This window comes from Anomalospiza imberbis, chromosome 15, assembly GCF_031753505.1.
Source record: "Anomalospiza imberbis isolate Cuckoo-Finch-1a 21T00152 chromosome 15, ASM3175350v1, whole genome shotgun sequence".
Lineage (NCBI taxonomy): Eukaryota > Metazoa > Chordata > Aves > Passeriformes > Viduidae > Anomalospiza > Anomalospiza imberbis.
Genome location: NC_089695.1, coordinates 7,664,154 through 7,689,733, shown reverse-complemented (window position 1 = coordinate 7,689,733; position 25,580 = coordinate 7,664,154). Strand labels below are relative to the sequence as shown.

At 42.7% G+C, this 25,580-nt stretch overlaps 2 protein-coding genes across 4 annotated transcripts; one reads left to right on the top strand and one right to left on the bottom strand.

The window, feature by feature from the left end:
* Window positions 1-6,141: 6,141 nt before the first annotated feature.
* SLU7 (SLU7 homolog, splicing factor) lies at window positions 6,142-16,764 on the bottom strand. Of its 2 annotated transcripts, XM_068205685.1 has the most exons (15): window positions 16,550-16,764; window positions 15,791-15,944; window positions 15,489-15,569; window positions 14,738-14,902; window positions 14,527-14,592; window positions 13,114-13,161; window positions 12,484-12,615; window positions 12,123-12,220; window positions 10,667-10,734; window positions 10,330-10,469; window positions 9,398-9,559; window positions 8,865-8,969; window positions 8,606-8,680; window positions 8,270-8,374; window positions 6,142-7,286 (listed from the first exon to the last, which is right to left on the bottom strand). In XM_068205685.1, the coding sequence occupies exons 1-15, from the start codon at window positions 16,711-16,713 to the stop codon at window positions 7,107-7,109; spliced, it is 1,743 nt and encodes a 580-aa protein (XP_068061786.1). In that variant the 5' UTR covers window positions 16,714-16,764; the 3' UTR covers window positions 6,142-7,106. The 2 variants fall into 2 exon arrangements, with proteins under 2 accessions (XP_068061786.1, XP_068061787.1); XM_068205686.1 differs by lacking the exon at window positions 13,114-13,161.
* Window positions 16,765-18,074: 1,310 nt separating this feature from the next.
* PTTG1 (PTTG1 regulator of sister chromatid separation, securin) lies at window positions 18,075-21,641 on the top strand. Of its 2 annotated transcripts, none has more exons than XM_068205666.1 (5): window positions 18,075-18,216; window positions 18,553-18,728; window positions 19,535-19,613; window positions 20,362-20,511; window positions 21,488-21,641. In XM_068205666.1, exons 1-5 carry the CDS (start codon window positions 18,135-18,137, stop codon window positions 21,565-21,567), a joined length of 567 nt encoding a protein of 188 aa, XP_068061767.1. In that variant the 5' UTR covers window positions 18,075-18,134; the 3' UTR covers window positions 21,568-21,641. The 2 variants fall into 2 exon arrangements, with proteins under 2 accessions (XP_068061767.1, XP_068061766.1); XM_068205665.1 differs by having other exon boundaries at window positions 19,532-19,613.
* Window positions 21,642-25,580: the final 3,939 nt, after the last annotated feature.

Here is a 25,580-nt window from a genome sequence, read left to right as displayed (position 1 = left end):
TACAGGAGTTAATCCTTTTGCATGACCTTATAACAGTACATAACCAACTTTTTTTTTTTTTTTTTTTTTTTTTTTTTTTTTTTTTTTTTTTTACACTGCCCATTATCTAGTTAATTTGTAATAGTTTATAGAAGAAAGGTTAACAAAGTCAGTACTATTGTTCTAAGGTATCCTGATGTTCCATGGATCAAAGACAGGTCCCCGTGTTCCTTCAGTCCCTGGTTTAATACAAAATGTTCTGCAGCCAAAGCAGTTTAGGGCAGTTTCCTCTCCTCATGCTTCTTCCAAGGCTGCTTTCCCAATTCTCAGCACTATAAGCAGTTGCAAGGAACAGGGTTTTTGGCTGCAGCATGGAGCAGAAGGAAGCAGTTATGTCCTGGGGAAAGCACACTTGCAAAAAACTACCTTAAATTGATATGGCTTTTAGTCATGTAAATCTTCACCAAGAGTTTTGACTGAGTAAGGTTACATGATTTGTCCCTGGTAAAATATGTATGGTTAGATTTTTAGGTGGGAACCATCAAATCATATCTGGAAGCTTCATTAGAAAAGAAAACAAATATTTAGCCAAGGCAATTTTGTTTTTCCGTGTGCAACCATGCTGTGAACAGATTTAAGTACTACACCAGCAGTGTCTGGGCTCTTTGAACCCATTGGAAAATCTTCAGAGAATATCCTATCACACAGCACTGGGACATTTTCCCTTTCTGATTCAGGGGGCTGTACCAGCCTGGATAAGTGGTTTTAGTTAATGTCACAGATTTATATTTTTTTCTCAAAGCAGCTAACTTCATTACATATGGCTCATAGATCACCAGTGATCTCTGGGCCTCAGAGCAGAATCTGCTCAAGCCATTTAAACAGAAATGAGTCCAAGCTGCTGCTGGAAGGAGAGAGATTGCTTTTACCCCTTCTCTCCCCTTCCTCCACACCAGCCCTGCTGCAGCTCTAGAACTCGAACTCTGCTGAGCAGGTTCAGTTTGCTGATATGGCAGAAGCTGATCAGGGTTTTTATTTAGTTTCCTGATGGTTTATTGAGCTGAAAGAGTTATCAGAAGAATTGGGTGAATTTTGAGTCAATGTCAAGAGAAAGGGGAGAGAAGAGAGAGGAGAATGCTGCTGAGCTTCCTTCAATATGAAAAGGAGTGTGAGCATGAAGCATAAGCATCAGGGCCTGTCCCTCCAACCTGGGATCCCTGAGCTCATTGCAGAGGTGTGTACCTGGAACACGGATGTGTATCCAGAACTCTACCGTCAAACAGAGATTTACCAGAAATATGCACTCAGTCTGATGATTCCACACAAATTAATGGCAATACTCTTCTCTTTAAAAGAGAGAGCCTTCAAGAAATAATCAGGGCGTTGCTCAGGGAATGTGTCATTCATCAGAAGCTGGATGCTCTAGTTTTCCAGGTATTTATAAAACCAGAATTTAAACACCACTTGTCACTACATTAAAAAAAATGTTTTCAGGAACTTCACTTGCAGACAGGTGTTAAAAGAGCAGCACAACATGCAAATAAACAGCTCCCATAGGAAAGGTGATCTGTTTGTTTCTTTAAACAGTGTAAATGGCAGAGAAGGAAGAGAGGGACATGATGGTTCCCCTGGGGCAAGGGTCCAGCTGAAGAGCAGCAATGCCAGCTGCTGCCTGCTTTTGTCATCACCTACGTCCTCTGCACTAGGAGAAATAAATTCCAAGGAGCGCTCCTGGGAGGCTGTCCCTGCAGTTACAGAGCAAGGCAGCAGCTGATTCTTTGCTTTCCCTCACAACACTCCAGCACAATGGGGCTTTGTTACAGGAGGCTAAATAAATCCTGTGGTCATTAGATGTGAAAGAAAAAGGAGCATTACATGATGAAGTTCCAGATCCAGAGCAGGGCAGCTCTGCCATGGTCCCAGATAAACTAAGGTACAGCAATGAAGCTGCAACCCAGCAGTAGGGGAGGGCTTAAAGCAAAAATTGCCAGGGGAAAACAGAGATACAGAACATGAAGGTCTGGCTTTTGAGGACACACTAATTTGGAATAATGGCTGACAACATGTATTTCTTTCTCGTGTGCTTTTGTTTTCTGCAGTGGAGCTTTTAAATGTGCAGACCCAGCAGGATCTGATCAATGTCTCTGCAATGTGGACTCTGGGTATGGACTCCTCCTTCCTGGAAGTGTTCCAGGCCAAGGTTGGACAAAGCCTGGAGCAACCTGGTCTAGTGGGAGGTGTCCCTGCTCAGGGCGGGCTGGCTGAAGCTAGGGATCTTTAAGGTCCCTTCCAACCCAAACCATCCTGTGATTCTATCAATGTAGCTTTTGAAAAAAATAAATCAGGCTGTCTCCCAATGCAACTTGAGCACATATTTTCACAAGGAAAAGCAATATTATTCTAGTAATCAAACAGTAAAAAGGGTCTCCGAGGGCTCCAAGCAAACCTGGCTCATTAATAACAGAACATTTAGATGTGATAAGAGTTAGTTTGGCCAGGAGTCTGGAAATGCCAGTTAATAATTTAAATTCTGGAGTTTTCCTGAACTTCAGAAGGCATTGGGATAACAAAATTATATGAAAGCCATTTTACACTTAATATTTTAGGAAGCACATAATTTCTTTTCTATGAAACATTCCTGCTAATAAGAACCTTATCCTGCAAGCCATGCACAATGGAAATTTCCAAACAACTTTTGCAAGGGTTTTCACTATAGAAAAAAACTCAGGAACAAATTTCAAGATGCTTTTCATGTGGTAAAATTGCAAGAAGTTATGAACAGAAAATGGGAAGCACACAAAGTGTCAGTTCTGAAAGTCTTGTGAGAGGATATACATGATGCTACAACTGATCTCTGCTTTTCAATTTTGATTTTAGATACATTAAAAGAAGAAATTTTCCTAGATATACCATGTGAAATTCTATTCGTTTAATCTAATGATGACAATTGACTTACAAACCTGGAAAAGGTTTCCTTTTTATTTAATATGTGCAAATTCCTTTTGTTTTACCACTGATTTATATAATTTGGGCAAAATTACTGGCAATAGATATATTTATATATATATAAAGGTGGTTTGAACTCAATGCTTCTTAGACATAGAGCTGAGGAAAGCTCCTCAATGGACATATTTGGGGCTACACAGCTGTTTACCCACTTTCATGCAGTAAGTTAAGGGCAAAAGGGAGCAAGTTGTTTATTTCCAGTTCCCTGCTCTATTGACCAGAGCAGATTTCCCGTGTTAGGTAACTGTGCCCCAGGCCAGCTTTGTGGGCATTGGCAGGGTCACTTCAGGTTATGGTCGTAGATTCTTAAGCCCAAGAGACCCGAGCAGAGAAGGAATAGGCTCAAATCCCACCGGTGTGGTAGAAGAGGTTCTACTGAGCCCCCAGCCCCCCTGAGGCACCTCTGAAATACATCAAAGCAGTTCCACAGACCATGCTGCTTACCAGGGCCAGGCAGGGATGGAGGTGTCTCCTCTGTGCTGGGGATCTGCCTGGGGGAAAGGAGAGCAGCTGGTGCCAAAGGAAGGGCAGGGAGGGACTGAGACATCCCAGAGTCACTCACATCCATGCACTTCTGAGCTTAACTCTGTTTCTGCATCTGTTGGATCTGTGGGGCTGTTCAGCCCTTGCTGGGAAATGCCACATGGCAGAAATATTAACTGAGCTTCCTGAGGAACAGATGCTGCTTACAGAGAAAGTCAGTCTCCAGTTAATCAACTTATTTCAGTCAAGGGTTTGTAGGGAATTCTCATAAGACTGGAACTGGAAACTCAAAATTTTGCAGAAGTAGAAGCATGAGAGATGTGAACTTGTCAGCCAAGATCTGCCTGGAACTGCTGTTTGGCATTGTCTCATCACACACATCTTCAGCTTGACAAATGAATCAGTTAAGCAAGAATTGCTTCAAATCATATCAGAAATCACTTTTTCAGCTTATTAAAAAAAACCCCTTGAAAATATAGGATTTTGTTTTTGTGCCAATTCCCCCCCAAATTAACCCCTTCCCCACCTCCCCCCCCAAGGTATTCAAAACCATCAAAGAATGACCAAAGTGTACATGGGAGGCAGTGTAACCAACAGCCAGTAACTTGGCAAGGGCTGCCAAACCCTCCTGCAAGTGGGACACTTTTTTTAGGTGGTTAACTCCTGCTGAGTCCTCCCAGCAGCACTGGAGGCAGCTAAAGCAGCAACCACCATGAGCACAGAACTCTTACACCTCTGATCTTGCAATTAAATTGTCTTGGACCATCTGCAAATGGTCTCCAGCAGCAGGGACAGGTGAAGGAACAGGAAGAGGGAGGCAGAGAACTGCACACCTGCCACAAGAAAAGCCACACTACGCCTGGACTAGACAGAAATATGAATTGTGTGTCTGGAAGGACCCTTGAATGTATGAATCCCTGAGCAATGGGGGCCATGTGCCATCGTGGGGAGTAAGCCCAGCATGGGTGAACAAGCATTCCTGGCACAAGCCAAGGAATCATTTCAGAAATCATGAGATTCTGGGCTGTTCTGGGCTGCAGAGCTCAACAGGGCAGCTTGGAGAACAGACACTGGTCATTCCTCAGGAGTTTTGACACTGTCAGTAACTTAAAATTGCAAATGCTTGTGTTTCTGCAATGTATGGTGAAAAGTAAGTAATTCTTGAGTCTTCTACAAATGGGCCTGTAAAAATGGCTTTGTTATATTTTTTGATGCCAGAAAATACAACTGTAATTAATATGGAGCTTGGTGTGACCATTACAAAGGCAGAAAAGCAGATCCCAGCAACTAACTTCATGGGGATTAGTCACAGACCTTGGGTCAAGCCTTTACGTTTTACAGGCTCTCAGGTTGTCACAAAACTCATCTCAAAAAAGTATTTTACTATCTAAACCATTTATTTCACAACCCGCGGAAAGGTTGTTGACAATCTAAAAGTAAGTATTTCTCATTTTAAATTAGTAACTTTTTTCCATATAAAAACCCCTTACTGCTTTATATTGATTATCATAAAAATTATTAGCATGAAACATTTGCTTTGAGGCAGGACTGATACTTCATTAGGTTCAGTGGACAGCCCAATGCATAATTACTTCTGGGCAGGTGAAGAGCAAAATGATATTTTTAAGTTCTGACCATACTCCTTTCCTGTTCTTGGAGAAGCCTCTATAGTAACTGGGGCAAGTGCAAAAAAGTTCATGATCCAAGAAATAATCTTACACAGTTCTATGCATGAAATGCTGCACCCAGAATAAACTCCCAAAGAGGAGAAATGCCATTTCATATTTGTGATGAACACCAGACAGGTCTGTTTATTCCTGGAAGATTCTGAGTGTATCAGCATTGCTTCACATTTCCTGCTATTTATTCTGACAAATGTTTATCCATCTGACTGGAAATGTATGCATGAGGGTTTTTTTGATCATCAGCTAAGTGTTGCAGCTGTTTAAGAACAAGTCTCAGGATAACACACTCTCCTCTCAAGGTTCTAATAAATAACCTGACAACCCTTTAAAGGAGCTCTCTTCCTTTAGAGTCCAGACTAAAGATGTGGCAAGGATCAACTATTGCCCCAAGTGCTTGGGATTGACTCACTGGTGAAATCTAAGTATCCTAAATTCAGGACTGAAATGTAATCCCTGAACAATCACTTAACATAAATTCAGTAGAGACTCGAGGTGTTTAAGTTTCCATGCAGTCAATCCACAGCTTACAAAGTTAGTCTTGAAATTTCTTTTGTGTAATTTCCTGTGTTATTTCTGAATTACCTCCTTTATAAAGAATTAAGTCTTTCAGATTTGACTTTTTTTAAGACTGAACTGCAGCTTTGAGAAAGGAACGTAAACAGCTCAAGGAACCCTCCTGACAGCTCCTCTTCCCTCAAACTCAACTTGGCACTGACCAAGCCAACAGCAGTTGCTGGGCATGCTGGCACAACCTCAGGTGCTACAGCCCTGAGAAGAGTACCTCAGCTCAAATCAGCTAATTCAGTTCACTTTTAAATACTTAAAATTTACTACTTTAAAATTTTGAACACCAATGAGAATATCACATATCATATTAACACAGAACTACATTGCAAACTGGTGCAGAATCGCCATCATTAGCTATGTGTGCCAAATCAAAACATTCAGTCCTCAGTGTCTGTGAAATCACACACAGGACACTCACAGGTATGTTTGCTGTATGTAATTATTTGTGAAAAAGAACAGTTTTTCCTTGGAAAGACAGTTTTAAGTCTCAATAGAAGTAATGCCCAAGCCTTCCAACTCTAAAGTCATGCTGTGCAGTTTTTCACCCAGTTCAACTTTTAATTAGTTAAAAGGAGAAAACTCCCAGCTTAAGGACTAAAATTGCCAAACTAAAGCAGATGCTGCTTCACATTCTCACACAGGATAAGAGCCTGACACTTGGTGTCACACCATGTAACAGGATACTGTTATCAAAAGGAAACCAAAGAACTCAGATCTTTGCAATTGAAATTTCTGTGGAAATACATCTGAAGAAACAATTGGAATTTAAAAACTCTACAGTCAGCTTCTCCTAACCCTTTCAATTAAAAGGCTAGACAGCACTTAAGATCTTTATCAATTAACTTACACATTTCCAAAGTACTTACTGCAAAGTGATCAAGAAAATACGTATTTTTTACAGGCATGACACAGGCTTTACAAATAAGAAGCTCTAGTAGTAGTTGTGCCAATTTTTTGTCAACGGTTTTTGTTCTATATTGACACCTGCTGACCATTTCTTCTGACTAGTCAGTTTTACTGCATCACAACTTTATGCATGAGTTGGCAAAATATATATATATATATACATACTAGTTGGCCAAATAAAACTAGGATTTCAGTCACATCTCCTTCAAGACTTACAGAGTAGATGTATGCATTTTATCTATGCATATGTTACATATATGTGTGTATATATATGTGCCTGCATTTGTATACATACACACACATTTACAAAACTCCAGTAAGTACTAGACTGCTCATGTCTGCTGAAAGAAGCTTTCACACATTTCTTCAGAGCACAGAAAGGTTTCTGCCATTTTAGACATGTGCAAGGGAATCAAGTGTCTAGAGAGTTGTAAACAAGTGTGGAAAAAGCCTTGTGTCCTGGAATGATGCCTCCTGTGACTACTGCCCAAGAAAAGAGGCCATGGGGTCATCAGGCCTCTGTCTTTTCATTCTGTAGGCCTCCATCTCCTCTTCTGTTGGCTCCCTGGCTTCATACTGGCTGTTGTATGGTCTCTTCCTCTCATCTAACTGCATGATTTCTTTGATGTGGAGAAGCCGAGCCTCTTCAGCATTTAGAGCCTGAAATGAGAGCAAAGGCAATCAAAAATTCTACAGTGAAACTTAGACAAAAAACCCCCAACAATGAAGGTTTGTCTTAGATTCTTGTATGACAGACAAGGAGCAAGCACAAGGGTGGGATAAGCAATGCACATCTGTCTGGCCCACCCACCCACAGCACATTTCACTTAATGCTCACCTTTTAGTGTTTTAACATAAAATGATGGTAAAATGCTATTTAGTAAACAAGACACCATAATCTCCTTCCTAATGCCAAAATCAAGTAAGAAACTCACAGGATGTACCTAAAATATGACTGTGATCTAGCAAGTACAAATGAATTGTTTGTTATATGTTTGGGGTTTCAATTTTTAAATGCTTTGTTATATGTTTGGGGTTTCAATTTTTAAATGCTATGTGCTGTCTCATTCCTCAAACTACTACTGTTGCTACTGAAAAAGAAGTTGCATTTGTAGCCTGCTTTAATTAAGCACAGTTTCAACAGGTTTCCTCTCAGAGCAGCCCGAGGCAGGCTGCTGTGGCCACGGAGCACACTGCTGCTCAGCAGTGGATGGCTTGGGGCATGGATTCATTACATCAGCTGAGAGACTGGGCCAAGCCTGGGATACAAAGTGCTAAGTTAAGATTTAACACTGCTTTGATCTCTCCATCTTTCTTCAATACACAAATCATTGTGTTCTGCAATGTCTTTTAGAGACCTACAGGTGTAATAGGTGTCTAGACATGAAATGTTCTACGTCATCTAAATTAAGTCTTCAAAATTAAATATTTATTGAAGGTTTCCCTTCAATATTTATTTCCTTGAGGAATAGGGGATGGACTTTAGAACATCTATCAGCATTTTATATTTAATTTAGCTCAAAATTAGCATCAAACCACCCCATGGCATATCACCAAGAACTACATGATAGGCTTCATAGAACTGATGCTGTAAAATATGTCATGCTCCTTTTGTCACAAAGCCTCTGAAGATTATACTGCACCTTTTTTAGTTTTTCTTGCTTCTTTTTCTCTTCACCCTCACTGTCGGAATTTGAGCTCTTCTTGTGCTTCTTCTTTTTCTTCTCTTTCTGTTTCTCTTGATGGATCTGTAAGGTGGGAAACACGGTACTGTTAAGATTCAACTTGCCAACATTAATAATGCCCAAACCACTAAATCCAAACTTCTATTAATACTATTTGAGAGCCTAGTTTACAATGGAGATGTTAATGCTCTAATAATGCAGTCTAGTAATTTTCAGGTTTATTATGACTCTACAGAATTTTGTAGATAAAATGTTGAGAAGTATCTGTCTTCCTGAGAAAGGGAAGCATCCTACCTCCATCAGTGTTTTGGGTTTTGTCATGTGTTCTTCCTCCTCAGGCTGCTCCTCCATTAAACTTGCCTCTGTATTCTATACAACAGAAAAGAACAAGCACAGGTACCCTGTTACTGACCACATCTGAAAGGGGAAGGACAAAAATAAAATCCCATAAATCACTAAAAAATCAACCTCCCTCAAAAAACTGAAGAGTCTAAACCTTAAGTAAGAATATGAATGCTTTTTAGCTCTTTCCACATGAATAAAGAATACTTACAGCAATTTCTTTCCCAGCTTCTCCTGTACAGTAGGAGTACTTGACAAAGGAGTGACAGCACTTGTAACCCCACTTTCCTTCTTTCCAGTACGAACCCCAAATGCACTGCAAGAGAACAAAGCATAGAGTTACTCCTAAGAGGCAGGCTAAAATTTCCTCCTGAGCTGATATCCTGGTAAGTAAATTACTCAGACAGTCCAAAAGGAAGCTAAAAGAAATAATTCTGCTATTTTACATGAACCTTACAGGTATGCTGTCAAAAAAGAGAATCACAACAGGATATGGTCAACTTATATTCAAAGTGGAAGGCAATTAGAGTAACTTCTCCTTTAGTTTAAGATTGCCATGGCAGCTCCTCAAATTCACAAAAGAATTACGACAATTTGAAGTTTCTCCTTAACAGAAAAGGGAGAGTGTCACACTGAGACAGGAGAAATGTATTTGGTGTATTCATTATATTGTACTGCATCCTAATATACCTCCAATGGGACAGTAATATATTTTAAAAAAATTTAACACAACCTAGGACTTACTGTATGATTGTTGATCTTCACATCCTCTTCATACTTAGAACAAGCAATAGCTTTCTCCTGTCCTTTGATGACTGTTCCATGCCTAGAATACTCCACATAATCTTCTGTTTGAGCTAACAGCAGTTCAGCTGGGGGGGCATCTAAATGTTCTTGTCCTCCATACTAAATGCAAATAGAAATGACATATAGTAGTTTTGGAAAAATAACCCTTTAATATAATTAAGCAAACATTTCAAAAACAGCACATTTGGTACCTTGTCAAGAAGGAACAAAAGTGTACAGAGACAGTTTAATCTTTAGTGAACAGTTATGACAGAAATACATAATCTCCTATGGCCACTGTGGTGTCTTTTGGTGTAGTTTTGTAGGGTTTTTGTAGGTTTTTTGTTGTGTTTTTTGTTTCTTTGCTTTTGTTTTGTTTTATACATGGAGAATGACAACAGTGATACTCCTCATTCAATGCAGAACATCTTTAGAGATCAAGCCAAAGACCAGCTTGAGTAGAACCAGAGCAATACTTCTTGTCCCCCTCCACACTTAAATGCTGACATAGTTAGAATCAAAATGGATTATTTAGTTCTTTTTCAGTTGTCCAAGAATCAAGTTGCAAAATATAAAGTAAGTATTTATCTAAGAGACTGTACCCAAAATTTGAGTCAATAAGAAATTCAGATTTCTTCAGTGGAGAAATTCTGACAGTTTAGGGAAGAGCTCCCAATAATATAAATACCAGCAGACCTTCAAAAGTCCCTATACTAAATAAAATAATCTTATATTTATACACACTATCTCATCAATTGATGAATTTTAAGTCTAAGCTGCTCAAAACAGCTGATGCCCTCTCATATAGAATTAGTAATCTTACTTGTTCCCCAAAACCCAAACTTCAAACTCAACAGTATTGCTATTAAATAAACCCAAATGCCTGTTACCTTCTCTAGGATGCTTTCTTTCTGCTGTGCCTTGAAATCTTCCTTTTTCACTTTGAAAGATTTATAAAGGAGTTCTAATTTTGTAGGGTCCGCTTGAAGATGAACTTCAGAGCCTTTGTCATAGGCCTCCCAGGCAAACACTGCGTACACAAGAGGTTCCATTCAATACTTACTCTAGAACTGGCATACACATTCAAATTTCATTCTTTAATTCTGAAACAATTTGAAAGAAGGCCTCCATCTATAAAGATTTATTAATTTCTCTTTTACAAGAAAGCAGCTTTAAGGATTTTAAGTCAATTTCCTTCAAAAAACCCCAAACCCAAAGCCCACTTACACTGAGTCTGTGCCATTGAAATGGTATCGCCTGTGTAGCGAACGAAGTTGTCACCTGCATAACCAACTCTGCAGAAAAGAACACAATTCTTAGCATTTGTAATGTGATTTCCTCTCAAATACAAACATAGAAGTGCAACAGGCAAGTAAAAATTCTCTTGTGCACTAGGAGTTGAGAACAGAAGTAGAAGCTGCATTCAACTCCATATATGGAACAAAAACCTATGCTCCCTGTAGAGCCATGAAAGCATTAGGCAGCCACTCAAAAACCGGGATGTCTGTGTTCAAGGGACACATGACACAGCCCTGAAGTTCTGCCTGAGATGCCAAGCACTAAAAGTTAAACCTGGACCTAGTTACACAATAAATATGCATAAACTGTCTGTGATATTCTAGCACAGTGATTCTCGCTTCTGGATTTCTGACTCTTCAGTCCAGACCCAGCGTATTTGGCTGAGTTAAAGAAACCCTGGGATTCCTTTACTGCTCTCAGTAAAGTGAGACACTTGTGCACAGCCCTTGAAGAGATGCACAATCAGCACATGAAACACACACTGAGGATCAAAAAATGCTAGCAATCCAATTCCCCACTCTTTCATCTTCCCAAAGTCACTCTGAAAAATTTACAGTCTGCAAAGCTATGGCAGAAATTTAGATTCAACAAAGGTCAAATTATGACTTGATAGAGAATCAAAAGCATCCGCATGTAAAAGACCAATTGACTGGCATTACTCTAGCTGGGGGCAAGGAGAGTGGAAAGAGCAATATTTGCTATCATTTAGGAACTGCCATTCTATTTTAGGCAGCAAGCTACTCCAATTACTGCTCTCTGAACACGTTTTACTCACAGCCTGTTTGCTCTGTATGCTCCCAGCACAACACAGGTTAAGTGTCTGACTTGGGGTTTAAGGGAGACAGCCAAGTGTGCAGCCAAAAGCCAGCTTATGGCAGTTTTAATTAAGCTATCTAGAAAATGCAAAACTTTCACACATTTTCTATGCAGAATCCATTAATACAGGAGGAGATCTTATTCCTAATTAAAATATTTTGTTAGGTACCACAAACACACCATGCTAGTCTCCAGAACCAAGAAACAAGGGATAAAGTTGAAGATTTGGTTTCTGAAATATTTTGCATAAATATAATTATGGTTTACAGGCATCACCTCTACATGCAGCAATGTCCTAGCCCTTCTACAGATAATTACACTAAACCATGGTCCACATGTCTCTGAAGATGAAGGATCAGTTACTATTACAAAAATACCACTTTTATATACCAAACCAAAATGTGTTTCTAAATAAAACAGAGTTTCTTTCTAGGTTTACTAGTATGTGTATATATAACTGACTAGAAATTCATTAGCTAAAGGACATACAGGTAAAAGAAAATATAAAACTATTAATAAAATTTTCAAGTTTTGTTGAATATACAAGCATGACCTCATTTTAACTTACTCATCTGGATTCTTGCCTGTGTTGGCATAAGGGTTCTCCCTCATTGCTCTTGTTTTGGGATCATAATAGGCAGAGTTTGGATCTAGATTCCTCAAGTACTAGAGAAAAAAAACAACATAAAAGATACTTAATATTTAGGATTTTGAAAGAACTGAGGTTACTCTTGCATCCTCCAGTTTAGATGTTTTAACAAGTTCTATCTGTGCAAAAGGATGACCTTGAGCAGGAACAGAGCTGAGAACAGACCTTAACTTCCAAACCCCTAGACCCATAAACAAAGTCATTAATAAGTGAAGGTGTAATTTGTTGACATTAACTCTCAGGAATACAGAAGAAGATCTGTACAGAATTCTTTACTCACTTTGGCAATGTCTTCCCGAATACGTAAATTTCGGACTGTGATGCGTCTTTTCGAGTCAAAGTTCTGCCCAGGCATATCAATGTCATCTGCGTACTTGTCTTCATCTTCATCTTCACTGTTATGATCTCTTTCCTGAGGAGAAATGGAAAATTTCTAACTAAAAGAATTCCTTCACTCTGGAGACATGCAAAACAATCTGATTTCAGTGGTTTCCTTAAAATTCTGCAATCCCTGTAGTTACAAGGTGGCAGAATTTACCTGGGCTTAAGTGTGCTCTCAGCTAATCTAACATTCAACACTTCAGAAGCACTCTTGATAAAGAATTTGCACTTCCTTCTATGGAAATAGTTATCAAAACATAACTATGGTGATATTAAGAAAACAGTTATTTTGGTCAACATATACCACGTGTTAAAATCTAGTTATGTGCTTGCATCTCTAAGGTTTGACAACAGAAAGGAATTAAAACAAAAAGCCTCTTTATGAAATCCAGCAACCTCTGCCCAAAACAAGAGGTAGGCAGTGGCATGGACACAACATTCAAACCCTCGTGCCACCCCTGTTTTACTGTTCCTCTAACTACAGGTTCTTTCTTTGCCCATGGTGTGATGCAGTGGGTAATCATCTTACTGTCTGTGAATTTGATTCCTCTTCTCCCCACTGGTGTCTTGGGGAGTTCTGCAGCAAACAAAGAGCACATCAGCAGAGAAGACAAGATAGTGGAACAAAGCAAGATGGCAGGGATACAAAGGGCAATCAAAGCAGAGCTTCATGCTGGATACAAAATACAATTTACCATTGGCCCCAAATGCAGAAACACTACTATGTGACATTCTAGGAGAATGCTCTTAGCTGTCTCTGTGACAGACACATGTTGGAGAACTGTTCACTGTATCCCCAACAAAATTTCCAATTCTTTGCAAGAACAGCAAATTCTAAAACTGTTGCTGTTATTTAGAACTTGTTATGCCTTTGAACACTGAGGATTTAGACTGCAACATTTCATATCATGTAAATATAACCAAGCTGCAACTCTGAAAGCTTAAAAAAGAATTAAGGAGATATGTATTCAAGAATTTAATCAGGATTTACAGGAACACTAAGCATGAAAAGCAGAATTCAAGTTCAACAAACACAGCCAGATTTTATTTTTTAACCTGCTTAGTCTTTAACTAAAAAATACTTGCAGCAGTAAAGATAGGAAGAGCTGTGAGCCCTGGAACACAGACCAGCGACTGGCCAGCACTGACTATGCAAATCAGTCTCAGTCCTCCCCCTCAGAGACACCTAAATTTCAAACACACTTTTCTTTTTACAGTTCCATTTTATAAGCAGTAAGTATACAGAAACCAACAGTGTTTGCTTCATAGAACGGGCATGAAAAGAGGAAGAGTCTCTTCTGTTGGGGGGGTCTGTAAAAAGCACTGTAGTCTGGGCTGGGTGGCAGATCGAGCTCACTGTGCCATCTAGTGACAATCCACGAGGGGACAGCACAGCCTCTGCAAGGAGGCTTTAAAAAACTTAATTCTGACCAGTGGCAGCCTCTGGATTTTCCCCCATTTTATAAATCACTGAGCAGTGATTTTATCTTAAACCAATTTGCTTCTTCTTAAGGAAACACCTTCATATTCCAATTTACATTAAACATTACTAAATCAATGCACAGTCATCACTTCAGCACTAGTCAGACCGTACCGATCTTTAAATAGGAGAACAGCATTTTGGTATATGAAAAAACATTACTACATAGAAAACAAGCTCTTCTGACCCAAAATTCCATGTCAGTACTTTCAGCAACAATAATAATCATAGAAGATTTCAGTCTGTAGGTGGAACACAAAGCAATTCTCATTTGAAGGAGATGCTTCAAGTTCTTGAGTGTGACACAGAACATGCTGGTGTGCTAGGAAAACCTTTAAATTACTGAAGGGCATAAAACCCAACAGCAGACCATGTATAGAGAGTAAAAGAGTCAGAAAGCAGAAATAATCTGTTTTATATTTATTCAGCCTAAGGAAAAATATATTACCTAAGTTGACTTACCACTTGCTCCAGCTTCCCTGATGCCAACTCCTCCTGAAGCTTCTGGGCTTTCAGTGTACGTTTGGCCTGTGCAGCACAAAAATGCATTTATTTAAATATTCCTTCCTAGCACCACTCTAATAACAGCAGAGCACATTCCAAGTGCCCCTCCTCCCAGCCCAGCCACACCAAACACTAACTCTCTCCCCAGTAAATCATAGCCCCTACATACCAAATCAACCTTGGAGTACTCCTCTACAATTTTCATGTGCTCCTCTGGGTTGTAACCATTCCACCGGTCTCGCTTCCCATCGTAATCAAACATCAGCTGAGGCTGCACGTGTTCATCTGGGGCAATATTCATGCCTGTGTATTTTGCTCCAACTTTCCTGGGTCTCTGAAAGAAAAAAAAAAAGGATGGTAAGATCAGTCCATTAGGTTACTCACTCACATATCCTTTTAAAAATCCTATCAATCAAGCTCCTCTAAAGCAAGCTACATTCAGCACAGTAAGGCTGTGGATTCTAAGTTAATGCAAGTAGTTCTGCACTTTTATGTAGCACAACTGACTTCAAACTCCATAAATTCTTGTTTATATTTTCTACAATTAAGGAAGCAATTAAAACAGTTTCTGGGGGAGGCTTCTACCTGAGATGAAGCAGGAAGACAGACAACAGCACTTGAGTTAATGCAATTAACAAGATAATAACATTTTCACCTATTATTTTAGATCCTATTACAAACAGAATTGATGGATGAAACACTGAATTCTATCACTTTTTCCTCCATTAATAATTCCTTCAGAAATTTCTAGGCCATCTCTCACCACTTGTAACATTTATCAAAACAGCTTTTCCAAACCCAGTATTTCATCTACAGCCAGCTGGTTTTCACAAAGATTAAATTAATGAAATATTAATTTCACAAAGATGAAATTCCCGTGGCATTCAAAGCCATTGAGACGGGGCCCAGAGGGGCTTTACCTCCATGCAGTCCTTCTTCTTGTGCGTCAGGGCCCCGCAGTTCTCGCAGGCTCCTTTGCGGTACCGCGTGGCCACGGCGTGCTGGGGGCAAACACAGCGTCAGCCCCGGGACGGCTCACAGGGGTTCCCAGAAACATCTTCCTACTTCCAACAGCACTCAGGAGAGTGTGCCCTCCCCAGGGCCCAAACAGGTGTTCTGCCTGCTGAACAGAAATTCCTGCCCCCCTCGAAAGCACACAACCAGAAATCTCCTCGTGTAATCGACCCAAAGCCTTGTTTCCTGAGAAAAGCACTTTGCATACCTCCTGAACTCCTCGTTTGTACCAGTCTCCAGAGGAGTTATACTGTTTCTGCTTCTCTGGCTGAGGTCTCTGATGCTTTAGTGTGGGTCTCTTAGAGGGATCTATGTACCATGGCACTGAGGAGATGTACTGAGGAATATGAGGGTTGATATCTCTGTAAAAGACGTTGTGCAATGAACACATGGCATGGGGAAAAATCCCAAAACCACTCAGTCTAACAAACATCCTCCACATGAAAGTTCAAGTGATAACAAATCATGAAGTTGGTAGAAAGCACTACAAAATAAATTCTCAGTTTGATAAACACAGACTTTGAGGCTTTGTTGCCACCGAATTCACCTCAACTTCTGACTCCACATCAAATGGCTTACTCTGTGTAACGTTACTGGGCAAAAAAAAATAGCAACATTGCTCAGAAGCAACAAGCCCTGCAAAAACAAGGGAGAGGCAACAGATGAGACACAGTGTAAAGGACCCCTGTGCTATGTTTTGCCCACTTTTAAAATACCACGTGTTATTAGCTTCACGGATGGGACTTTTTAGTAGAACTGTCAGCAGCTGACAGAAAATAAACATTGAACCTACATCTTTCTAGAAAATATCTGATGACTAGAATATTAAAATACAAAGTTCAACTATCTACTTCTACAGTAACTCACTGAACTCCTGTGTTACCCTCACAATTGTTCTGTAACCACAACAGGAAAAGACATTTTTCCTCAGCAGCTTTAGAATAACCACAGCTTTAGTAAAACATACTTTCCTTCTTCATCCACTTCAGCAGGTGCATTCCCCAGTTTTCTCTGTTCTTCTAATTCTTTCTTTTTCCGCCAATCTTCCCTCGTCATCTTCTTTGGTTCCTCCAGGCTCACATCAGCTGCCCCTCCTGCAGGAGGGGCGTTTGCCACCGCACCTGAGGCCATTTTGGCTTTTTTCCGTAGCAAAAAAAAAAAAAAAAAGAAGACAAAAGAAAAGCCTTACTCATCAACACCCTCTGACATCACAGCACTTCAGCGTGATTCTGTGTCACTCAGTGAAATGAGCTAACCCCGTATTATGCATGTCTGACATCCCCCTGTCCTGAAAAATAAGCCCTACAGCCGAAAACACAAAGTTACCTTACTGTTAACCCAGGAGCTGGGCCTGCGCGTAGCCCGGAAGGGACGCGACAACGACCGCGGGGAAGCAGCGCCAGGCCCGGGCGCGGAACGCCAGCACCTGCTCGGAGCCTCCGAGCCGCTCTCTCAGACTCCGGGTCCCCGGTCGCGGTCCCGGTCCCGGTCCCGGTGCCGGTGCCGGTGCCGCTCCCGGCCCGCTCCCCCAGCCCTGTTTACCTGCCCGGCCGCAGCGCCGCCCCACAATGCCCCGCGGCTCCCCTCACTTCCGGGGCGGAGCCTCCCCTGTCCCCGCCCCGGAGCTCGCGTGCGGCCGCGCGCGTGCGGCGCGCTCAGCCAATCGGCTGCCGCGCGTGGGTCGAAGCGGCCAATGGGCGGCTCGGGGCCGGTTTAAAAGGCGGCGCCGTTGGGCCGGAGGGCGCTCTGAGGTGAGCGGGAGCGTCTCGGGTGCCTCAGCCGCTCCTGTGCTGCCGCTTTCTGAGGTGAGCCGAGCCTTCGGGGGCAGGGCCGGTCTGGAACTGTGGGTCTAGCTTTGTGCTTCAGGCTGTACAAAGGGAAGGCGTTCCGCCCAGAGAAAGGCAGTAAAGCTGGGGGAGGGTTTGGAGCGCAGGTGTGATGAGGAGTTACTGGGGTCGTGCTCAGCCTGGAGAAGAGGAGGCTTAGGAGAGGCTTTATCGCTCGCTACAATCGCCTGAAAGCAGTTTGTAGCCAGGTGAAGATCGGTGTTTTCTCTCGGGCAACCAGCAACAGGACAAAAAGAAATGGCATCAAGCTGTGCTGGGGGGGATTTAAGCTGGCCATTAGGAAGAATTCCTGAAAGAAAGGGTGGTTAGACATTAGAAAGGGCTGCCCGGGGAGGTGGTGGAGTCACTGTCCCTTGGTGGCCATTAAGGAAAGGCTGCATGGGGGTGTTCAGGTTGGACTTGATTCTTTAGAGATCTCTTCAGCCTCACTGTGACTCTGAGTTTTCCTGCAGACCTCTTTAATGAGGAGTTGCTTGTTCACCTGTGTAATGGCAGTGATGAGCACTAATAGTGTAGACCTGAGTGTCTTTAGCTCATCTGCTGTATAACGGTGGGAAGTAGGGGTTTGTTCCCCTTGTCTAGAGACCAGTCTGTGATAGCTCTGTTATTTTTGATGAGGCTTGCTTAAAAAATGTGTTGTGATGAGACAAATGACAAAAAGTGCTTTCCTTTTTTCCTCTGCAGGGTAGTCACATCAATCTGAAGATGGCAACTCTGATCTTTGTTGATCAGGAGAATAGTGACCTTCGTGCTCCCAAGAGTCAGCTGAAGCTCCCTTCAGGATCTTGTGCGTATTTGCTGCCCTGAGACACTAAGGGATCAAGTGAAGGGCCTAAATCACAGTTTGGTATTCACTGCCTTTAATGGCAGTTTTCTATTCATAAATCCACTTACCCAACCAATTCTTCCAAGCTCATCAAAAATACAAAATTGAAGATAACTCTGATAAGATAATTGAAGTATAAAATTGAAGATAACTCTGTGCTTTTGTCATAAATGTGGCTTATGAGTTATAGATGGTGAACAGTGATTTTCATGTCAGCTACTTTGGCAGCATGTGCACTTACTTTGCCAAGCTTTAGAGCTCCTGATGTTTGCTTTTTTTTCTTCCTCCCCATTCCAGCAAAAGTCTTAGCTGAAAGAACACAAGTTAACACTCCTCTTCCTAAAAAAGCAATCAGTACTTCTCCAGTCACATCTCGCTCTGTCAGAAAGGCTCTTGGAAATGTGAATAAAACTGAAGTCACAAGTAAGATGGATAAGATGAAACAGAAAAATCAGCCTTGCACTGTGAACAAAGTGAGTACAATGCACTTATGCTGGGGAGGAGGGGAAATCCATAATTTACTTGCTGTTGAGGCTTAACTCCAACATAATTAAGCACCATGTAGATGTTCCCTTGGTCTCTCTTTGGCATAGGGGGTGAGAATTGGAAGGGTGAATGTGAGAAAAACAATAGGCTGAAATTAAGTCAATTTAATAATTAAGAATCTCAAAGAGAAACAAACCCATTCCTTGCCACCAGCTGACTAATGCCTTGCCAGTCCCAGAGCAGTGGTAGCCCTGCTTTCCCACCAATTTTCCTTGCTGAGATGCCATGCAGTATGGGCTATCCCTCTGGGCAGCTGGGGTCAGCTGTCCTGGCTGTGCACCCCCAGCCTCCTCACTGGGGGGCTGTGAAAAGCAGAGAAGGCCTGGACTGTGCAAACACTGCTTGGCAATAGCTGAAAGAGCAGTTTTCATCATGAATCCAAGACATGGGTTCATAAGAATTGCTAGGAAGAAAAATAACTCTCTCCAGCTTAAAAGCAGGACACCCATATAGATGGTTCTAGAGAAAATAGTTTGAGTTAATGTCTTAACATCTTAAGAGTTACCTGTTCTAGGGCAGTCATCTCTTACCACCACATATAGTGCTGCACTACATAAACTCAACTGAAACATTTGCCCATCTTATTTGTGTTGAAGGCATTAGAATTTAGCCCTGACTGAGAAAAGTATGACAGGTATACTTGTCTGTAGACCTGAACAGCATAAGAAAGCCACTACAAATATTCTGTAGTAGCTCAAATAATGTTACTTCCTCTTTTATGACTAACAAAAAGACTGGATTAGAAACCTGCCATACAGTGGTTGAAGAAGATTGGCCAGAAATAGAAAATATGTTTCCTTTGGATCCTCAAGGTAAGAACTATTGATGTAATTATTAAAATTAACAATAAGGCTTTAATGTGTGGTGGCAGTGTTGTAAGTATTTTTAAGCTACTGTGGCACACAAGCCAGCACTGCATTTCTCCTGAGTCCTTTCTGAAACATAAGGGTGCTTGCTGCTTCTGAAGCAATTTAACAGGAATGAGCTGGTATTTCCAAGAGTAATGGCTGTGCCTCAGATGTGTTACTGAGTCTTGTATTGTGGTGACAGGAAACAAGTTCCAAATAACAATGTATTAGCTTAGGTCATTAAATAGCAACTAGTAGATAGTAACTAATAGGCTATTCAAAGGAATACAGAAAAGTGTGCCAGGATTTGTAACGGAAGAGATTCCTACTGCTCTAGGACATAATAGTTGAAGATGAAACTTCTAAAGCTGTTCTTAGGTCAGCCCATTTCAGTTTTCTCAGACCTTCAAAGTGTGTCCTTAAAGCTTTCCACTTCATGTGGGTGTGTGTGAAAACTGTGCCAAAGATAAAACATACATGCTTTGCTTGCTGAAGTTACTAACTGCTTTATGTTAGCAGTTCTGTTAGGCAGACTAGTGTTTTCATTAGGGTTGGTGTATGGGATTTCATGGACAACTGAAAAGTGTAACTGCAAGTAAGTACCCCATAGGAGGAGACTGTTTTGCTGTTTTAGATTGGCTCCTATTTAATTTAGTCTAGAAGAGTTTGCAGTTCCCAGGCTACTGTGCACTTAACAGTCTTTCTTAAACAGACTTTGAGAGTTTTGATCTTCCTGAAGAACACAAACTAAGCAATATCAACCTGTGTGGTGTTCCCCTCATGGTATTTGAAAGGAGTTATGACAGATGTGTGAACATGGCTGCTTCACCAGTGAAGATTGAAGAGATTTCATGGGAATCTAGTAAGTGGAAGCTTTGCATGATTTTCTGTGCACATGAAGCTCATCAGTGTTAGGGCAAAAAGCCAGTTGGCCCCAGCAGTGAATTGCTGTTGCTGTCTGAACTACCAGAGCAGTGCACCAATAGCAAACAGCTTCTGCTGTGTAGCCAAGCTCCATGTACCTGGCCAACTCTGCCAGTTGAGGCAGTGGTCTCAGAGTGGTGTTGCTGACTTATGGCTTAACCCAGCTGCAACCAAGCACCACACAGCTTGCTCCCCTGCTGTGGGATGGGGAAGAAATCAGAAGAGAAAATGTGAAAAAAAAACAAACTCATGCTTTGAAATAAAAGTAATTTTGATAACTAAAGGAAAACCCATGCATTTAAGAAGAGCAAGACAAGGAATTAATTCAGTTCCCATCAGCAAGCAGGTGTTCAGCATCCTCACAACAGCAGGGCTTCATCACATGCAATGGTGATGAAGCTTGGGAAGACAAGTGCCATAACTCCAGATGTCTCTTTTCTTCTCCCCCCAGCTTTGTCTGATGAGCATGACACCGTATGGTCTGGGATATCCCCTGGGCCCGTTGGCTGTTGTTGTTGTTGGTTGTGGCTGTGCTCCCTTCCAGATGCTTGAGCACTCCCAGCCTCCTCCTCACTGATGGGGTGAGGAGCAGAAAAGGCCTTGACTCTATTGCTGAGCAGCACTCACACAACTAAACCATCCCCGAGTTATCAACACTGCTTCTAGCACAAATGCAAAACACAGCCCATACCAGCCACTGTGAAGAAAATTAACTCCTACCTAGTGAAAAGCAATACATTGGGCAGTCTCTTGTGGTGCTTTGCAAGCTGATCAGTTAGGTGGCATTGCCTTATACAGTGAAGCAGTATTTCCCTTGCTTATTCAAGAGGTTTATGCTGAGCTGCTGCGAGCTAGCTTATGTCTGTGTGCATTGTGGGTTTAAGAAACTGATTTGATTTACTTCTAACTTTCAGACTTGCTACAATCAACTGCTGACTTCCTTGCTACCCTGGATGAGATCATTGACATGCCACCTCCAAATTATGATGTTTAATGTGTGTGCTGAAGCTTTTTTTTGAGGTCCAATTTTATATAGTTCTGTATTTCAATAAAGGCTAGTTTAACCTATGTGCCATTGTAATTCTTTAGTGAGCCCAAGATGTAGGTAGGAAAATAGAGCTTTGAGGAGGAGGTTATCTGACAAACAGCTAAAGTAGAGCCTGGGTAAGCTCCTCAGCAAGGCTATGGTGCACTGTTGTCACCCATATCTAGGAGCTGGTACCTGCTGGTTGGAGTGTGTGCAACAGGTTGAAATCCTTCTGACCTCAGTGCCTATCTTCATCCATTAAACGTGCAAGGGTTTGAACCAATTTGTGTATCTCATGTAAAGTAGGCACTAGAGCTGGTATTCTTCTGGCATTTTCCCTTTGAACTTGTTTGCTCTTCACTGTGGCTAAGGTGGTGTATGTTGGGTTCCTAGGCAGCTGTAGACTACTTATTACAGAAAAGTGCCTTGTAACTGAGGCACTGAATGTGGTTACACAGTGCCATCACATGGCCTCTTGGTAGGCAGCCACACAGGTAAAAACACATGAGAGGCCCCAGAGAGCAGTGGTGTGAGACACAGTATGGATGTAACACTAACATAAATTTAGGTAGTTTTTTTTGTACATACAAACAGACACCTCCCTGGGAGAGAGACACTAGTACTTCATCTGTGTTACGAAAGTTTATCAGGGTGAAATGAGGATTTTTTTTGTTACTTTGAAATGTTCACTATGATCAAGAACCTAGATCTCTTTATACAATCAAGTGAGCCTTTTGTGCCATGTCCACATGTATGTGTACATGCATATTAAAATATGATTGTAGCATTTTGTAATAAACTGAACAAGCATAATGTTTACAAAGGTGTTAATTAAATTTCAGATTCACAGGCCTCTTGGTACTGATAGACTTAGAGCTTAAATACTTGTTATTTGTGGGGCTGGTGGAATGGGTGTGCAGAAAGATGGGGTGAGTTAGGCTTGGGAATACTGGTGGTCTGTCTGCATAGGGATGAGTGTTGCTGTGGTGTAGACAATAAGATGGTAGTGGTAGCATTAAATTGTTTGCTACAGTGAGCCTCATCTCAGGCTTTTTGCTCTCATTAGGATTTCTGGCTAATGCAGGTCAAAGCTTTTGCTTTTACAAAGCTTAATTTTATAAACATTCATTAGAAAGTTCCACTTATTTCAGCTGGCTTTTATTTTCATCGTTTACTTTTCCACTATGAATGAGATTAAGGGGAAATGCACATTCCTGAGACTTTCTGGGACAAAGCTGTGGTGAGACTCCATCTGTGGGTGGAGTTTCCTGCTCTTGGTGACTCCAAGAGTTGCCAGTCAGAAGGTACTGTCTTTGGAAAATGTAAACTCAGGGCCTCAGAGCTGCAAGCCTGCTGGGTGTCAGCCCATGAAGTGCTGGCACAGGACTGGGAATTCTGTATTGCTTCAGGTAGGTGTTAGCACGGACTTCTACTGGTGGCTAAAAAATCAACTGCTTTAGTGTTGGTATAGCATACACAGCTCTTTATACTTACTAAGTTCTATTTTCTCTTGGGATATTGTCAGGAATACTGACTTGAGCAACTTGAGTTCAAAATGCTGTTTGAGCACTTTGCTCCACAACAGCAGTCTTATTAAAAACTGCTTCCGCTGTTTGGGTTTACTTCCTTAATCAGTTTATGCTTCCTGCAAAGATCTGAGATATTGGGGATTGTAAATGCATGGCTGTAGTGAAAATGAAAGCTTGTGTGGTGGCAGCCTTTAACAGACCTCATGGGTACATGATTGGGAGCTCAGGATTGTAATGAAATGCACAGAGTAGGGATAACCCCCTTTTCAGTGCGTTATCACTCTGCAAAGGAGCTCTTCTGTCTGTGAGAGTCACTTTAGCCCTTACCTGAACTTCTGTAAGGAGAATTTGGAGATGCACTTGAAAACAATCTCTTAGCAGGCTGAGTAAAGTTATTTCAGTGCAGATAATCCATCCTGTGTGCAGATTTCTGGCAGTGGGTGGCACCATGGTAACAGCCTTGTTAGAGCATCTCCTCTTGCAGCCTGGAATCGCTGCTGTGGTGCTGCATGCCTTTGGTACCTTGCACACGGTGTAGGTGGCTGTGATGGCTTCATTGCCTCATTAATGGGAAATGGAGGATACGAGTGGGCACTAAGGAATTCAGAGTGCCTTTACCCCATGACTATAGGGAGCAGTCTGCCAGCCAAGCACTTTTTATCTTCCGTTGTTTAAAAAGAACAGAAATGAGAAGCCTGGAGGCAATTGGTCTCTTTAGGGTTAGCAAAGCCATGAATCTGGTAACTTCCACACAAAAGCTATGGCTTCTTCCCCACAAAACTTCACAGCTCTTAAAACGGATACTGTGCCCCAGTAACACACTATTTCTGGTTTATTGCTGCACAAAGTCTCTGCAGGGTGAGTGTAGCTAAGCAGTGCTGCTGCCCCTGTCCTGGACCCTTTTGCCCCTCTTAGGCGGCAGCGCCCTGTACCGAGCCCTGGGACCCGCAGGTGCCGGGAGGGATGCGGGGGGGATGGCGAGGCCCTGGCAGGCGGGGTTGTGTGGCCGCAGAGGCCGTGACTGCGAGCGGAGCCGCGAGAGGGAGCCCCGGCTGCGGGGAGAGCCCCGCCGGGGACTCGGGGCAGCCCCGCGGTGCCCGCCGGGGCCGGGGACATAGGGGAGCTCCGCGGTGCCCGCCGGGGACATAGGGGAGCCCCGCGGTGCCCGCCGGGGACATAGGGGAGCCCCGCGGTGCCCGCCGGGGACATAGGGGAGCCCCGCGGTGCCCGCCGGGGCCAGCAGCGCCGCCGGACGGGGTTGGGAGCCGCGGGCGCTGCAGCATCAGGCCGCCTCTTTCTGGGGCCACAGCAATCCGTGCGTGACACGGATCCCAGCGAGACACAGAGCGCTCCCTGATGCGGAATGCACGGCCTTGTCTTCCCGCAAGGCAGAGCCTGAGCCTCTCTTCCAAACGCAACCTCTCCCTGTGAGCGGGGCCAGGGCCATGGCTGCCCAGCCACGGAGGGGGTATTGTCGCGTTTGTTACTTTTCACCGCTGCTCAGATTTCGTCTGGCATCTAAGCAAGATGCTGTATTTGTCTTCTGTAAATAGCCATCTGCTGGATGTGAGTGGGTTTTAGGAGAAATCTCTGGAAATGCTCACTTTGCCCGGAGTGTTTTCCCCAGCTGCAGCGTGCATGTGCACTTGGGAAGGTGGAGAGGAGATGCGCTGTCCCTCGGTGCAGCGGATTCCTCGGTCCCCGGGCTGAGCCGGGGGCGTGCAGTGCAAACCTTCCTCTTCTTTCCTCTCTGGTACACTCTGGGCTGTCCGCAGAGACACGGCCCAAATGTGTGCCTGGCCCTGCAGCGAGGGATGTTCCCGGGACTGTTACAGGGAAATCCCAGCTGCAGGGCCCTGGGAGCCCTCAGCTCGGCAGCGCAAACACGCAGTTCTCCCACCTGTGGGGTGAGTGATGTCCTGGCCAGTCTCCCTTCCGAAAGGGCCTGGGAGGTGTGAGCGGTCCATGTCGGAGGTGCCTGCGGGGGCCGAGCAGCAGCGCTGAGCCCCTGTGCTGGGCAAGGACAAGAGCTGGCTCCGTGTGCTGCTCAGCCATCCTGTTGGACAGGGACAGGCTGTGCACGGGGCAGCTCGCAGCAGGCACAGGCACCCTCTGCGCTGGAATGTCCCCATCTGGGAACATCTGATTCTGAAATAGGGCTGTTTTGTTTGGCTCTTGTTCCAGTGCAGGTTCTTCAATGTCTCTGTGACTCAGTTTGGAATGAGAACAAAAACCAGAGAAAACCAAGCGTGAATCAGCTATTATTTGGCTTCAGTTTTCTGTAAGCCACGTGACCAAAATCATTCCAGCTTCAAGAGTCAATAAATTAACATCATGTTTAACTAACCTATCATCTTGTTCTTAATCAAATATAAGGTGCTGCTGGATTTATTAGTTCAGAGGATTTTGCACTTCATTCAGCATGACAGCAACCTCCTTTTAAAAATACAA

Bases quoted from the DNA above. Each gene is read 5' to 3' on its own strand.
- SLU7 (XM_068205685.1), bottom strand. From the start codon at position 16,713: ATGGCCTCAGGTGCGGTGGCAAACGCCCCTCCTGCAGGAGGGGCAGCT. The intron at 13,162-14,526 runs GTAAGTCAACTT...TGTTTGCTGCAG, and splicing joins CAGGGAAGCTGGAGCAAGTG to AACTCCCCAAGACACCAGTG. The intron at 8,681-8,864 runs GTAAGTATTCTT...TCTGTTGTATAG, and splicing joins AAGCTGGGAAAGAAATTGCT to AATACAGAGGCAAGTTTAAT.
- PTTG1 (XM_068205665.1), top strand. From the start codon at position 18,135: ATGGCAACTCTGATCTTTGTTGATCAGGAGAATAGTGACCTTCGTGCT. The intron at 19,614-20,361 runs GTAAGAACTATT...TTTCTTAAACAG, and splicing joins GTTTCCTTTGGATCCTCAAG to ACTTTGAGAGTTTTGATCTT. The intron at 20,512-21,487 runs GTAAGTGGAAGC...TCTAACTTTCAG, and splicing joins AGAGATTTCATGGGAATCTA to ACTTGCTACAATCAACTGCT.